Here is a 16,624-nt window from a genome sequence, read left to right on the forward strand (position 1 = left end):
AGGATTTGGAAAACCAAAACCAAACTGTCTGAACTCTTTGAGCTGGTTAGTATGTCAGGAAAGGGAGGGACTCAATGTCCAATTCGGCTCCCTTTGAAAGGCCAGTGGCCAGGATCAGAGTGGGCAGGGCTGCCACGTACAGCTCTGCAGGCCGTGCACTGCATAACTCGATCGACTACAATGTAAACAGCACCCCCTGCAGTTGTGTAGTGTAGTGCAGGGACCCGGGAATTGGGGGTAAAGAAAATGGTAACAGTGTACCTAAAGGGGCTTCATTCAATCCTATGTGCAGACCTAGAGAATGAGCATCCAGTCCAGTGTGTGCCTTTTACCAATAGGAAGAGGAAGAAACTGACCCAATGTTGTGAACCAGTTAGAAGTCATGCTGGGGTTAGAACCAGGGCTTCTGAAGGCAAACCCAGTGCTCTAACAGCCCTCCCTCCGTGAGGCTCTGAGCATCAGGTTCACTTCAACTCCTTGGCAGGTTAGTGTATGATGCTCGTGAATGCCTCTGTGTACTTTTTTCTGTCTTTTTTCACAAATGCATGTTGAGCACCTATTGTGTGCTGGGCATTGTTCTAGATGCTGAGGATAAAGTGGGGAGACAGACAGATATAGTCCCTTCCAGTGTCCTGCTGGTAAATGTTTGGCAACCGGTTCTGGCTCTTGGGATGGGGTGGGGAAAGTCCTTACCTGTAGCATTGGCCAATTACTGTGGTGTAAATCCTCCCGCCATGGTCAACGTTAGCCGCCAGTGTGATCTCACTGAAAGGGAAGATGGCACTCATTCGGCTCTTGTGAGCAGGATCCATCACAGCACTTCCCCGGTGGAACTTAAACCCAGTGAGAAAGGAGACAGTGTCCAAGCAAGCAAATAGCTCTTGTAGCCATCTGTAATTATCTTGATTGTAAAGGAAATAAAGAAGATGCTTCGAGGGAGAATAATGGGTTCTCCATAGCACAGTCAGGGAAGATCTCTCCAAGGCCATGACATGGAAACTGGAGGTTGAGAAGGAGCCGGCTGAGCAAAGCTCTTGGAGAAGAGCGTTCCAGGCAAAGGGAACAGCACATGCAAAGACGTTGAGGTGGAAAAGGCTTGGTGTGTTTGAGGAGCAGAGAGGAAGGCAGTGTAGCCAGAAGTCGTAAGTGACGAAGATGGTGGCACAGGAACAAGCAGATCCTGCAGGGCCTGGTGGGCCCTGAGGAAGGGTCTGGAATCTACCGTAAATGCAGTGGGAAGACCCTGGAGGTTGGTAACCCAGAAAATGCCAACATCTGATTGGCATTTTTGAAAGACTTCTCTGGCTGCTGTGAAGAGCATAGCTTGGAACTGAGCACAGTTAGAATTGAGGGGCCAATTAGACAGCTCTTCAAAAGTCCAGGCACAAAAGCATGAGAATGACTTGGTCTGGGCAGTGTCGGAGGAAACAGAGAAGTGTGTACACATTTGAGGGGACTTGAGGGGTAGAACCTATAGCTTTCGTTGATGGGAAATGAAGGGAAATCCTCAGGAACACTCTCCAAGCTTCTGCCTTGAGCATTGGGGTGGGTGGTAAAGCCAATCCTGAGATGAGGAGCCCTGGAGAAGCCAGTTTGGAGGGGAAGCCCCGGGGCCCCTTTTGGTCCTGTGAAGTGTGAGATGCTGCGAGACCTCCAAGTGAAAGTGCTCTGTGGGCAGCTGGACGTTGATCATGGGGCTCAGAGGGCAGGGCTGGGCTGGGCTGGGCTGTGACCCGGGGTCCTCAGGAGTTTGGGCCTTTTGAGGTGAGCGGAGGAAGGTGGGAGCCCCGGGCCCAGCACACTCAGCAGGTCCTACAGGTGTAAATGTGGGGTCACACCTCGACTCCAGTTTTCCATACAGTAGGTGTGTATGTGTGTATTTTAGTTAATCAAGACTTTATTGCACTTTAAATGAACTTACAACACAGAGATTCGTAGTATCGATATTGGTGTTTTTATATCCTTCATAGAAGCTCTTGAAAACTTAAGGAAAGTGGTCCATTTTGATCACTTTCCTACCTAGAGAAAAGGATAAATGATGTAAGACAGAAAAATACATTGGGTTTCGTAAACCTGTGAGTCTTACTCCCAAAGGAGGTGATACCTGTGTTCTCGAAGGCGTGAGAGGGCTAGCCAAGGCTCGGACCAAAAACAATGTTAATTACAGCAAATTTCAGCTTGCTCTTTCCTGTTTTCGATTTTTAGGCCTGTTTTCCATGAGCTTAACATCTGCTTAACCAACATCTTGGCAACCTTCTGATTTCTTAAAAAAATAAAAAGGGCAGCCCTTGCTCTCGCCAGCAGTTGCTCCTTATTTCCATCTCCCCCCTCTGGAAGCTTATGCGATGTCCCTATTTCAGCCGGCATCCCACCTGCTCAGCAGGCATTTGGTCTCCTCCACACACCCCGGTGATGGGGCCCTCCCTGTTCCATAGGCCGCCCAGCCCACTCTGATCGTCTCTGAATTGGAGAATTATTCCTTACACAGGGCTACACATGCTTCCGAGAGTTGAGGGGATGCTGTGTACGTCTCACGTTAGCTGACATTCATTTATCTAGCACAAAGTAAGCCTACTTTGGGAACAGAAGAGTTTTTTGATGAGACAAGGAGACTGAAGCAGGGGAGAGGTAGGCCGGCCAGGGCAGGGGGCTCTGAGGTCTCGGGCACCCAGTGTGTATGAGGGCACGGCAGAGCCTGGCTGGAGAGAGCAGAGGGTGGATTGACAGAGGGCCCTGGCTAAAGGGAAGGCAGCCCCGTGTCCCACCTGCTTGGGTCCTTCTTGGATGAATATCAGGTTAATTTGATAAGCTCTTCCATGCTCATTCATTCATTCGTTCTTTCATGAGTTTGCTCAGTTGACTTTGTGGAGAGCCTGTTGTGTTCCAGACACTGTGCAGAGCGCAGGAGTGAGGCGGGACAGAACCCCTCGGCTCAGTGGAAGTAGCCTCCCTTTGGGCTCCAAAGACCAGGTTAGCATAGGGTCTGCAATGCTTCAACCCAACGAAAGCTTTGCAAACAGAGCTATCCCTGATCCAGCTGGTGAGCTTCAGGCGTGAAAAGAGAGTCTTGTCCAGCCCCTCCAAGGAGAGCTCTCGGCTGCCCTGCCTTCCCTCTCAGAGACAGCCTGCCTTGATGGGGCCACTCGCAAGGGGTAAAGGACGTGTTGCCTGGGAAGCAGACGGGATGAGACCTCGGCACCAGCAGCTGGGCCATGGGCAGGTCAGTCCTGGAGCCTCCGTTTCCTCTCCTGCTTCGTGGGGACAAAAATCGTTAATCACTCGTTAGAATTAAATGAAATACTGTACCGTGGCACCTGGCCTGTCCCTCGCAGTTGGTAGATGCTCCGAGAGTGGCAGCTGAACCCCAGTGGGAGGTTCAGGGTAGGGGTGGAACAAGAGCGCTGCCCAGGCTGGGGTGGAGGGGCTGGATCTCTGCTGCCAACGTGCCCCACCAGCTAGAAGACCTTGGTCACAGCTGGTGACCTTCCTAAGCCTCCGTTTCCCATTAGTGAAGGAGGCCCCAAGCCCACCCTCTGTGTGTGTGTTTGCTTCATGTCTGAGTGCTTCCTGTTTGTAACACAAGGCATCGGGAGCATGCAGGTGCATACACAGGATGCTTCTTGTCCTCTGGACCCTCCAGCCCAGGTAGGAAGGGTGGGTCAGGAGGCAGAACAGTCAGGGAGAGGCGTGGGATGGGGTGGGGGCTGGTGGGTAGGTTGGCAGGCGGGCAGGACAGGCACTGGGCCCGCTGACAGGGGTTGCAGAATAAGGGGCAGACAGCAAGAGAAGCATATACTGGAGGAAACCGAGAGCCAAGGCTTGGAGGCGGGAGTGGCAGGGCTCCTTCTGTGTAGACGGTGTGCTGGAGGCCGCCGTGAAGACCTGGTAGGATCGTGAATATGAAAGCTCTTTCCTCGTTAAGCTCTCCTCGACCTCAGAGCTCAAGCAGAACCTAGAACTCAACTCCTGATGACGCCCTGCCCTCCTCCTCATACACATGAGGAACCTTTCTGTTCTTTTTCACACATTTCACATTCAAGAGGACATAAAGGTACATATTTACCCGGGCTCTTCCTCCTGGGGAAGGTGGACATGTGGCCGCTGGTGTGCTCAGAGCAGCTTGCTGCCAGAAGCACAGCGGGGTGAGCTGGGAACACACTAGTTCCCAGATGAGGTCATGTCCCTGAGAGATGCCTGTAAGAAATGAGCGGTGCACTCATTCTACGGGGAGGGGTGACGCCTTTCCACGGAAGCCTGCGCACTCATTCCCTCTGCCTCCCCTTCTCTGTCCCGTCTGGGGAGACAGCTGGTCCTTCCGCACCTCCATCCCCAAAACCCTCTCCTTTCTCTGGACTCCATCGGGAGAATCATTCCTGCCCGTTGTTACCTCTCCCCATCCTGTCCTCTCTGGCTAACCGCTGGGCTACCCAAGCACGTGTGCACACGCACACACACACACAGGGTCCCACAGTGAGCCATGTTCTGACCTGCACGAGGCTGGGGAGCCAAGGAGATGAGACTCCACCCGAGACAAAGCTCTGTGTGCTTCTTCAGCAGAGGGGAGGGAAAGGAAGGACAGAGGTTGGCGAGTGATGTTAGTGGCTGAAGGAATACGAAATAGGATGGACTTCGTAGTGTTTTTTCAGAGAAAAAGGCAGTGGGATAATGACCAGTTAGCAGAGAGACATGAAGTCACTTTGTAAAGAACTAAGACGCTGATGAGTTGATTAGAGAAGCTGGGAAACGGGGATATTTTGCAAGAGTAAAGAGAAGGGACTTGTCCCTCTCCTGGGGAGACCAAGTTTGGGCTCATTTGCTAAAGCACCAAGGGGGCATCAGGGCCCAGGGTGAGAACTGGCTTGGTATCACCAGACCCCTCCCAGCCAATCACAGCCCCCCTTCTGGCATTCAGGCCCAGCTGAGTGCTGAGCCACGGAGGGTGGGCAGGAGGGTGTTAGAGCTCCCTTTTTGAGTGGCTTGAAGCCGAGGGGCACACGTGTTGGCCCCAAGTGCTGGAGAGGAGGGAGGGAATGGCCCCACTCCCTGAAGCCAATCTGATAGGGACTTGCAGGGGCAATGGCCACCTGCCTGGCCTCTTGGGCTGCCCCAGTGCCCATCTGCCTCCTCCTCCTCTCCGAAGGGAGATGGATTTGGAAATGAATTCAGAGGAGAAGGGGCACGCAGACTCAGAACATCCCGGCTCTAAAGGATTTTAGACCACCTGGTCCAGCTTCCTCATTGTCTATAATGGGAGACTGAGGCACAGAGAAGAGAAGCATCTTGTTCAAGGTTTGGCCAGTGGCAGAACCCGGGAGAGAACCCAGCCTAGTTCCACTTACCACAGCAGTCCTAACTCTCAGTCGGTGGACATTATATTCTCATGTCCCCTATTCTGAGTCTTAGAACCAGCTGTCCAGAGTCAGGAGTCTATCCTCTGAACTTTGATGTTGGCAGTGGTCCTCCTGCCATTTCTCCCCTCCAAGGGGGTCATCACTCCCATTCCTAGAAGATCTTAGGGAGAGAGGAACCTCTGTCATTCCAAGGCCACATAGTCATATCCTTGAGGAGTCCATGCACACAGCCTGGCGTCCACAATTTTTGAAATAAGAGGGGTCTGAAGAGAATCGTGGTAGCCCCTGCCCACGTGCTTCAAATCTCCTCACTAAGATTTGAGCAGCACGGTCCAGCTCCAGGGCAGGGCTGGGCTTTCTTGGAAAGGTGACCACATTTCCTGGACCCTCACCAAGGCCTCATGCCCTCTGACATCTGGGCGTGCCCAGAAGCTGCAGCCAGGGAAGCAGAGCCCTGGGGCCCGGTCTCCACGGTTCAGGCAAGGGCAAAGGGAGCTGCGCCTGGATGCTGCAGAGCATTAGATGACAATTTTCTTCAATCCTTCCCTTTGGTTTGAGAATGCAAAATAGGATCATTTTTGCCTGGAGAGTTCCCTTCCTAAATGTGTTTGGCTTTGTCCAACATTAAGATGAGCTTGCATTCCTCCACACCGCCTGGCCTCCAATTCTAAATTGTTTGTGGAGACTCAAGACAGATGCTCGCGTGCCGACAACTGGAAACTGGCTGTGTGTTTGCCTAAGAGAACTTCTTGACGTGTGTAGGGCTGGGCCTTGCATGGCAGGGAGCTGAACCCTCTCATTTTACAGATGGGGAAACTGAGGCCCAGAGAGGCGTAGTGACTCTGCATGGACGCATGACCAAGTTAGTGAGGAAGCTGAGATTAGAAGCCAGGTCACCCTGCCCTGGTCCAGCCATCTCTTGGTTTCATTTTGGGCTCTGGTGAGTTGCAAACATGTCTGCTGGCTCACCCACGTGGCTGTAGCCTCTGAAGACCACAAGTCATGTCTTTTCTGACTTGGTGTCCCCACTACCCAGCATGGAACCTGGAGCATCACAGGCCCAAGTAGACTTTTATTGAATTAAAGGACCATCAAGGAGAGTTATACAGAAGGAGTGGTGGTGAGTAGGATGGGCGTGAAGAAAAGCTGGTGACCTCAGACAAAGCCCCACTCCTCTCCTAGCCTTAGTTCTCTCATTTATAACTGGAAGCATCTTAAAGCTGAGCAAGTGGTTCTCAAACTATGTTCCAGGACACCCTAGGATTCCAAGGAAGTGTGTTAGGACTGCCACTGGGGATGGGGGGCTGCTCCTTGTCCCCTACCCCTGACCCCTACCTCGACTTCTTGTGTCTGCTTTTCATGTATAGATTTGGTACAAAAAAGGTGGGATTCACTGCAGGAAAAGCAAAGTTTCAAGACCGCTGGACTATTGATCTCTAAGATCCTTGCTTGCTCTTAAAAATAAAACCCTGTTACGTTACCCTTCCCTGATGCCACGTTTGCTCCACACCACCTTTGGCCCAGTGGTAAACTGCCTTGCCAGCCACGCCCCAAACCTGGCATCGCCTTCTTAGATGCCTGTCTGTGAAACAGTGGCCTCGGGGCAGAAGGGAAAGATGGCTGACAGCAGAGCAAGGACCGCCACACGTCTGTTGTCTGTCCAGCCAGGCCTCTAAGGCTCACTTATGTCCCCCTTTGGAAGGTGTTATTTTGCTTCCCTTAGCAGTGGGAGGTCCACTTTACCCTTTCTTTTTGCTCAGGCCAGCCTCAGGGTCTTTTCTGCCACGCCCTCTCCCTATCTGTAATTTGCTTTTCGATGTGAAGATTCTTGGGGCCCAAGTAAAACTGGGAAGAGGGAGATAAAGCAGAGAGTTTGGGTAATATTTCAGCCTCCCTCGCCCCCACCCTGGCTCCCATAGCCAAGGACAATGAAAGCTCTTGCTTACACAGGTGTGTCTGCAGCCCAGAGCAGAGCCCAAGGATGAGCCGAGGCCTGCGTCCAGGCAGATGGAAGGCTGCTGAGAGCTGTTTGCTCTCGGGGTCTGCAGAGTGTCTTCCTCTCACTATCAGCTCAAATCAGGTGCTTCATGCAGACTTTCAAGGCCCCTAGGACTCTGACTGCATCCTTCTGGCAGGCCTGGTCTCCCGCGGGGTGATCAGGGGTTCACCTGTCAGTTCCCTAACCAGCAGGATCTGAGGGCACAGCACCCAGGAGGGGAGAGTTTTGAAGAAGTTGGGGGGGGGTGCCGGGGAGGACAAGCCTGGGTGAGACACCACAGTGAGGACTCAAGTGACTGAAGGGGTGGGGGCTGCTGGGGGAGGAAGGCTCGATGGCGGCAGGCAGCATGGGGCAGGACCAATGAGGCCTCGGAGTGCATCCTTGCCACTTCCTACCTGTGGGACCTTGGCTGGTTATCTGCCTTCTTTGTGCCTCAGTTTCCTCACCTGTTAAATGAGAATAATAATATACTTACTTCAAAAGGCTGTTGTGAGGACTAAATGAATTTAGAACAGTGCTTTCCTATGTACACGTACCCTATAATTTTTATTATTATTATTGAAATGGTAGGGGACTGTCAGTACCTAAGTCAGAGAGCTAGGAGGTAAACTAAGGCAGGAAGAAGCCAACAGGTGCTGGTTCTGAGAACAGGCTCTTAGAAGGTAAGAAATCCATCAGGCAAGTCTGTCTGCACCTTCCTGGCTCAGGGCAAAGATAAAAAGGCATTCCGGGATGTTGCCCTGAATAGTATAGAGCCAGATAAGAAAGCAAGGCAGATGTGGAAACAACTGTGATCCGAAATAGAAAGCAGCAGAAGCTATGAGCAACCCAGAGGAAGGACCACGGTGTAGCAAAGATGTCGTTAGAGCTGCGTCTTGACGTTTGAGAAGGCCCACACTTTGGGCAGCAGAAACAGCATGGACAGAGGTACTGAGGCAGCTCAGAGAACAGGGAATCTTGATTCAGTTCAATTTGACCAAGATGTACTGTGTGCCTTCCATGTACCAGGCACTGCCAAAGGTTAGTTACTGCAGTCAGTCTTGTCAGCCACACTTCAAGGTAGGTATTATTATTTCCATTTTGTATAGATGAGTAAACTGAGAGCCAGAAAGGAGAAGTAACTGGCCAGGGTCACCGTTAGTGAATGAATGCTGGAGCCAGGCTTCTAATAAGCCCGCCCTGAACTCACAGGCCAGGCTCTCTCCCCCCAGCGGGCTGTCTCTTCTCCTTCCCTGGCCCCACGGTCATATGAGGAATTCCTGCCTACCACCTTTGGGCCACCTCATCGATTCCTACATGGCGCCCTTCAAGGCCGGGGTCAGGCCTCCAGAAGATTCCTGACACCCCAGCGCACAGCCATGCCTCCCTTCCCTAACCACCACCACGCTGCTCCCAACACAGCACTTCCACTCCCCGCCGTCTATCCACCGCCCGTGCCCCCAGGCTGGTAGGGTCCCTACGCTCTTCTTGCCCTGCTCACACCTCATCTGGGTTCGGGGCCAGCCCCACGCTCAGTGCTGGATCCAGAGTAAACAGACCCCATCTTGCCCTCAGGGAGCGGCTGTCCTGATGGGGAGACAGGAGTAGTCAAATGCTTACAGCTGTCGTGTATAATTACTAACTGTGATGAGAAAAAGAGGCATCATGGTCACCTATTAGTGAGGTAGGAGGGGTGACAATCTCGTTAGCCAGGATCTGCTAGAATCGGGGTCAGGGAGCTTCCTAGGGGCGGGGAAGAATGTGACCTTTATGCTGAGGTTTGAAGATGAGGAGAAGTTCATCAGAGAGGCTCAGGCGGAGGACACAGCATGTACAAAGGCCCCAAGGCAGGAGGAAGCAAGGTACATCCGGGGAGCAGAAAAGGGCTCTAGTGCCTGGACTGCAGGGAGCCAGAGGAAAACTCGCACAAGATGAGGCTGGGGGGCTCGGAGGGCCTTGGGGCCGCATGGAGATTTTGGACTTTCTCCCAAGATCCCTGGGAAACTATCTGGCAGCTGGGGGGGATGGGAGGGGGAGAAATGGGAGTTGAGGGGCGGAGGGTGGAGTGGCACAGTGTGGATGCTCAGCAGATGCTCCCTAAGCTAGAGTGAGCACTCCCCAGGGAGCTGTGGAGTTGTGGAGTTGACGGAAGCCCTGGACATGTGGCCTCAGCATTTGGGACTGTGACTGCCCCATCTGGTGGTAGGGCGGGGCCTCCACGGCAGCCTGGAGTGATGTGTTGGAGAACCATGAGCCCCAAGCGATGATGAAGCTCCATGCTATGGCTTTGGTGCCTTGTTGGGACGGACTGAAGCTTTTTTAAAAGACAGATAAGATTCTGAGAAGAGGGCAGCAGCTGATGTAACCTTGGCCCCAGCCCACAGGAGAGCAGCCCGGGAATTGTGGTTTTCCCCCCCTGTCATCAATATCAAGGACAGATAAGTGGCAAGCTGCCCAACCAGGCTCCCAGTGTCTCTGCAGTCAGCCTGTTGATTCCTGTCAAAAACAACTTTGCTTTGTTTTGTTGGTATTTGGGGTTCATAAATCTCTGAGAGGAGTGTATTCTCCATCCTGAAAGCCACCCGCCATCAGATGAGCCGGCCAGAGATCTCATTGGGAGCCAAGGTCAGCATGTCGGACTTGACATCACTTTTAGAAAATCCATTCTCTGGTTGGTTTGGTTTGCTCAGAAGCAAATGCCGACTGGGGGAAGAAACCAGCACTTTGTAACTTAGTGCCCTGGCCTGAGGGCTTTTGTCCTCTTCCCCGTGGCCAGATGTCACTAATCCTGTGCCAGGGGTGGGGGTGCTGAGGGAGACAGGACTAGTCCTAGACAGAGCCCCAAGGGAGGGAGGGAACCCGGGGCAGCCTGCCTTCTCTCCCATCTGCGTCTCTCAGCTGTCCCGAAGACAGAGGCGGCCGGCCCAAGGGCAGGGGGTGGGGGAGACCCCCTTCCCTGAAAAAAATATTCCCTCCCTCCGTGGGCCCTTCTTCTGAAAGGCTAATCTCCCAGGGGTCACATCCCCCCAGTGCCCCATGCTCTCTGATCCTGGACTTGCTCCAGTCTCCCAGCTGAGTGATTTGGGACAAATTATTTACCCTCCCAGAGGTGCAGTAATATCTGTCTCACAGGGCTGGCGTGAGAGTTAACTATTTAATGTAAAACTAATGGTTAGAGATCTAGAATAGTGCCTGGAATATATCAGTGCTTGGTCAATATGCTTTTCTTCCTCCTTTTCGTCATCGAGGGAAGACAGCGTCCCAGCCAAATATGAATCTGGTCTCTAACAATTCCATCAAGCAATATCTCTCGACCACTACCTCTGAGCTAGATCTTTATTCGAGGCGCTAAGGATACAGCAGTGAGCACATGGCAGGTTCTCGTGGCACTTAGAGAACTTAAGAATATCATAGAATATCAACCACGTAAGAATAAACAGATAAGTATGTAATATATTTGTGAGAAGTGCTCTGAGGAAAAATGGAGAATAAGGGAGATAGAGAGGGACAGGGTGGCCTGGTGATGGCCAAGATGGCACTGAAACAGAGACTCTCATGATCTGAGGGAGTGAGCCATGTGGATAACCAGGGGAAGAGCATTCCAGGCAGAGGGAACAGCCAGGGCAAAGATGCTGAGAGAGAAGGAGCCTGAGACAGCGTGGCTGCAGCAGAGGACAGGAGATGAGGGGCAGAGGGGACGGGGTGGGATCACGTGGGGCCTTGCAGGTGAGGAGTTTGGCTTTGACGGGGGGGCAGGGGGTGGGAAACTGATGGAGGGTGTGGAGCTGAGGACTGATGGGATCTGACTCATCTCAGAAGGATCCCTCTGGCCACGTTCACTCAAGAGGCCCTGATGGTGGGAGGGCCCTGAAGACACAATTGATGGCCTGGTCTTCACTGGCCCTCACTCCCATGCAGGTCGGGGAGTGGTGGGTAGGTCTGGATTTCCCGACGGCCTTCCTCTTGTTCAGGGCCACCTCCCCTGCGCGGGTCAGATGCAGGAAGAGGAGGACCAGGGACCGCTGGGGGACACCTCCAGGGGGCGCCAGGGAGCCAGAGAAAGTGTTGCCCCACAATCAGGGAATGTGTGTAGCCTGTGCAGGTGTGTGCAGGTGTGTGTCCATGTGTTTTTGTGTGTACACACGCATGCATGCCTGTGTGTACATTTCCATATGTGTGTGCGTGCATGCATGTTCATGCACACATGTATGACATCAGTGTGTGTGCGCGTGTGTGTGTGTGTCTTCATCTCTGAGACAGACTGGAGAGAGAATGTTTCATCTGCAACTCCACTTCTTTGACCCCTCTCTGCCTACCTCCCAGCTCTGCACAGGTGACAGTGGCATCTCTCTCTCTCTCCTCCGTGCCATGCCCTCGCTGGCCAGGGTCCTGTGCTCCTTCATCCCTCTGTGCTCGCCTGACCCTGGCCTCTTCCCCAACCCTAGCTGCTGCTTTCCAGGCTAATGCGTCCGTTTGTGGGCTGGGCTTTGTACATAAGGCACTAACAGATTAATGCGCTCCTCTTCCCCACTCCCACTCAGGGCTATGACACCAAATTCATGTGGCAGATTAGGAATCGTGAAGTCAGGACTGGCAGCTACATGGCCACTTGCTGCCACTGTCCTCTCCTGTACCCAAAGCAGGCACTGCTGATTGATCACACTAGTCTTGCCCACTGAGCCCAGACTTGACCTCAGAATCTTTCTTAACTCAGTGCTCCAGGCAGCACAAATAACCAATTGACATGGGTAGGTGAGATAAAACATATCTAACATCCCTGCTCTAAGGTGTTCCAAAGTTTTACCTCTGGGGGCTCTAATTCTGTGACCCTAATGATAGAACTTTTATCCCCTGTATCCATCTGCAAAGCAGGAAAGGAAGTGTGGAAGAAACTGCTTGTTCCTGTCCAGTAGGCCTGATTCAGGTAGCGGCCCCGGGCATCACCTCTGAACACTCAGAATGGGGGTCAGTGCCCCGTGGGACGTTCAGGGGTATGAGCCTCAGACTCAGGTCCCTCTCCACAGGCTCCGGGACTTGGCAGGTCAGGTAGCCTCTCTGACCCTTGGCTTTCCCTCCGCTGCTCGCCTCACAGGGCCGTCATGGAGAGCGATTGAAAGCATAAATGGGACCGTTCTTTGACATTTAGAAAGTGCCCTACACATGAAAGGGGCGACCATGGTCTTCTGTCTGTTCTGTTCTGTTCTGCTGATTGCTTTTCACTCATCTGAAGTTCCAGCTCGTGGTAGCATGCCACCCCTTAAATCCCATGGGTCCCAAGTTTGCTGGTCCTGTTCGTAGTGACGTGTGACAAGGCTGGACATGCCTGAAAATGCCTTCTGGAGGGAGGGAGTCACAGAGCAGGCGTCCCAGATCCTAGTTCAGATGCTGCTGCTGACCTGCTGTGTATCCCTGGACTTGCTTCTTAACCTCTCTGGGGCTGAGTCCCCCTCTGCCAAATGTGGATGACACTAGCTCATTCTCCCAGGGTCCTAGGCGGGTAAATGGTGGCGGATGTAAGGAGACCCAGAAACCCAAACTGCATACAGATGTGAATCATTATTTCTTGTGATTTGCCACCGGAATGCCAAAGGGAGAAAGCATGTGGCTTCACACCAAGGCTGTCCACCAGGTGGAATCAGTCCACTGACATGGGAGTTAGCCAAACTGAGTCCTTTGGGGCCAGGGCAAAAGGGCTGTGGGACTTTCTCTCTGCTTTGCAGCAGCTGCCCCAGCCAAGCAGCGGCCCCTGTTGAAGGCAGGCAGAGCTCGGCCGACTGGTTCAGAAGCAGTGCCGGTGCCGTGGCCACTAGGGCCCCAGGCTTGGAGGGAGGTGGAAAGTCTATTCCCTGACTCTTTAGCAGGCAGAGGTGAGAGAAGAGAGAAGGAGGGGGAGGAGGGAGAGAGGAGAGCACAGAAGAGGAGACCAGCAGAAGCTGGAGGAAGGAGTGATGGAGGAGGAAGGGAGCTGTCTTCCCCGAGAGACTGGGAATTCTCTTCCCATTGCGACTGGGTCTCCCTATCAGACTATGGCTCCCCTAGGCAGGAACTTGGCCTCTCTCATCAGACTGTGGGCTCCCCCAAGTAGGGACTATGGCAGCCACATATGGGGGCTCCCCCAGGACAGGGAAACCTATGCCCCCGCAGCCAAGACCCTCTGAGGCAGGTGACCTGCCAGGGGGCCTGTCACACTGCTGGTGCCTGGACTTCTGCCCACCTGACTCCCCGACTGTCCACTCCTCCTCTCCCTGCCCCAGGGTTCACGGACACCTTCAACATGGACACCAGGAAGCCTCGAATCATCCCTGGCTCCAGGACGGCCTTCTTCGGCTACACGGTGCAGCAGCACGACATCAGCGGCAAGAAGTGGTGAGTGAGCGCGGCCGCCGCCCCCTGCCCCAGACTCCCCACGCCGGCCCCTCCCTCGGCCGCCTGGCTGGCCCTCACCTGTGGACGCCCCCGTTTCCAGTGACTTGACTTCTTGTCCTGGCAGGCCCAAGGCTGCATAGGCTCTGCTCCTGACTATGAAAGCTTAAGCATCCCATTTTGCAGGCCCTCCATCTTCTCACCTGAGAAATGGGAATGAACAAGCCCTCCTTCTCCAGGTTGTGTGACAGCACAGGCAGCAGGCACCCTGGACCAATGGTTCCCCCTCCCATCCCCTTCCAGGGCCTCAGTGTCTCGTTGACGGGGGCAGCGTCTCTGGTCTTGGCTGCTTGCAGAGCTGTCGGGGTGTCTCTGCGGGGACGGACGCGAGCCCACAAGCTAAAACACAGGCAGTGGCGGGGCAAAGGGAAGTGAGAGCCAGACCGAGTGGAGGGAGAGGGCCAGAAGGATCCCAAGGAGCCCTCTGGGGCGGAGGAGATCAAGAGGAGGGACGAATCCACCTCCAATTTTTAAAAGTAATCTTATTAGGTCGTATTTTACAGATCATATAATTCACTCATTTCAAGTGTACAATTCAATGGTTTTTAAAAGTGAATTTAGCAAGTTGTGCAGCCATCACTACACATCAGTTCTAGAATATTTTCCTCACCCCAGTGGGATGCCTCGTGCACATTTCCTGGTGACTGCCATTCTCCGACCTCTGTGGGGTTCTAGCTGACAGGAGGCAAGGCCTGCCCTCCTGAAGTGGAAAGGATAGGCCTCTGCGGGGCCCTCTTAGGAGCTCTTGCCAAGTCAACGGACCCCAGGAACACCGCGCTGTGTCCTCCGCTGCCCTCTCCCCCGTCTGCCTCTGCCCACCCTCCTGATCTCTTCTTCCGCTCCCCTTGCTTGTTTTCTTGTGCCCAACCCTCTAGCCAAATTGCATTATTTCACTTTTTCCGTTCTCCAGACCTGCTTTGCACGTGCTGTACTCTCTCCCCGTGATGTCCTCTCTTACCCTCCCCATTCACCCTACCCCACCATTCGGATCTGGCTAATTCATATACATATCTTGTGTGTGAATGAGTATCTTACTAATTATCTTTCTATTGAGCTATAACTTAGATACAATAAAGTGTAGACATCTTAAGTGTCCAGCTCAGTGACATTTTATGTGTGTGTATGCCTATGTAATCACTTCCCAGAATATGACATAGAACATCCAGCTCCCCAGAAATCTCCTTTGTGCCCCTCACCCAGTTAGCGCCCCTCCAGGTAACCACTGTTCTGACTCCCGTCGCCATAGATCTGTTTTGCCTGGGTTTGAACTTCATCTCAATGATATCATACAGTAGGTACACATTTGTACCTGACCTGTTTTACTCAACATTATGTCTTTGTGATTTAACACATTGTTGTATGTATCATAGTCCATGCTTTTTCACTGATGTGTAATATTCCACTGTGGCAATATACCACAATTAATTTTTTTATTCTGCTATTGATGGATATTTGGATTCTTTCCATTTTGGGCTATTTCAAATAGAGATGCTATTAACATTTGTATGCCTGTCTTTTGATGGACATAAGCACTTATTTTTATTGAGTATATACTCAGGAGTAGAATTGCTGAGTTAAAGAGTAGATATATGTTTAGCTTGAGTAGGATCTGCCGAGCATTTTTTTCCAAAGTGGTTTACCAATTTAAGCTCTTTCTAGTAAGATAAGAGAGTTCCAGTTGCTCCACATCCTTAATAACACTTGGTGTTATCAGTCTTTTTAATTTTAGCCATTCTGGCGATATATAGTGGTATCTCATTATGGGTTTAATTTGCATTTCTGTAATGACTAATGATGTTGAGCAACTTTTTGTAAATTTATTGGACATTTTGATCTGATGAGTCTTTTGCCTATTATAAAAATTGTGTTTGTGTCTTTTTCTTATTGATTTATAGGACTAAAAATATATTCTGCATACAAATCCTTTGTCAATGAGAAGCATTGCAAAGAACTTCTCCCAGTCTGTGTCTTGCCTTTTCATTCTTTTCATGATGTCTTTTTATGAACAGAAGTTCTTAACTTTAATCAAGTCTAATTTATCTATCTGTTTTATGGTTAGTGTTTTTTGTGTGTCCCATTTAAGAAATCTTTGCCTCTCCCAGGATCTCGAAGATATTCTCCTCTGTTTTCTTCTAGAAGTCTCACATTTTTGCTTCCTCATTTAGGCCAATGATTCATATCAAATTAATTTTTGTGTGAGGTGTGAGATAAATCTTTTTTCTTTTTCTGTGTGGATATCCAATTGATCTGGCACCATTTGTTAAAAGACTATTTTCCCCACTGAATTGTAGTATCATCTTTGTCAAAAATCAGGTGACTATATATTTGTGGGTCTACTTCTAGCCTCTATTCTATTCCATTTGTCTATTTATCTAAGTTTTCACCAGTGAAAAGCTGCCTTGGTTACTGTAGCTTTAAAGTAAGTGTTGAAGTCAGGTGGTGTGAGTTCTCCCTAATTGTTCTTCTTGGACAAGATTGTTTTGGCTGTGCAAGGTCCTTTATATTTTCTTATGAATTTTAGAACCAGCTATCAATTTCCCCTAATCACACTTGCCGAAAATGTGATTGGGATTGTATTGAATTTATAGATAAATCTGGGGAGAAATCAAACCTTAATAATACTGAATCTTCCAATCCATGACCATGTATATCCCTCCATTTATTTAGTTTTTTAAAAAGTTTTCTCTCAATAGTGCTTTGAAGTTTTTAGTATAAAATTCTTAGAGATCTTTTATTACATTAATTCCTAGTATTTGATATTTTATGCTAATTAAAATAGAATGATCTTATTTCATTTTCTAATCTTTTCTGCTAGTGTACAGAAAAATGCAATTGATTTTTGTATATTTACATCATATCCAGCAACTTTGCT

General features: G+C 51.1%; 1 protein-coding gene across 1 annotated transcript in view; it reads left to right on the forward strand.

The window, feature by feature from the left end:
- The window catches only part of ITGA11 (integrin subunit alpha 11), a 116,997-nt gene that overhangs the window by 14,911 nt on the left and 85,462 nt on the right, over positions 1-16,624 (forward strand). The window contains exon 2 of the mRNA XM_070499218.1: positions 13,584-13,695. Within this exon, the coding sequence (XP_070355319.1) occupies positions 13,584-13,695 (112 nt within the window). The remainder of the gene's footprint in view (positions 1-13,583; positions 13,696-16,624) is intronic.

This window comes from Equus asinus, chromosome 2 (genome assembly GCF_041296235.1).
Source record: "Equus asinus isolate D_3611 breed Donkey chromosome 2, EquAss-T2T_v2, whole genome shotgun sequence".
Lineage (NCBI taxonomy): Eukaryota > Metazoa > Chordata > Mammalia > Perissodactyla > Equidae > Equus > Equus asinus.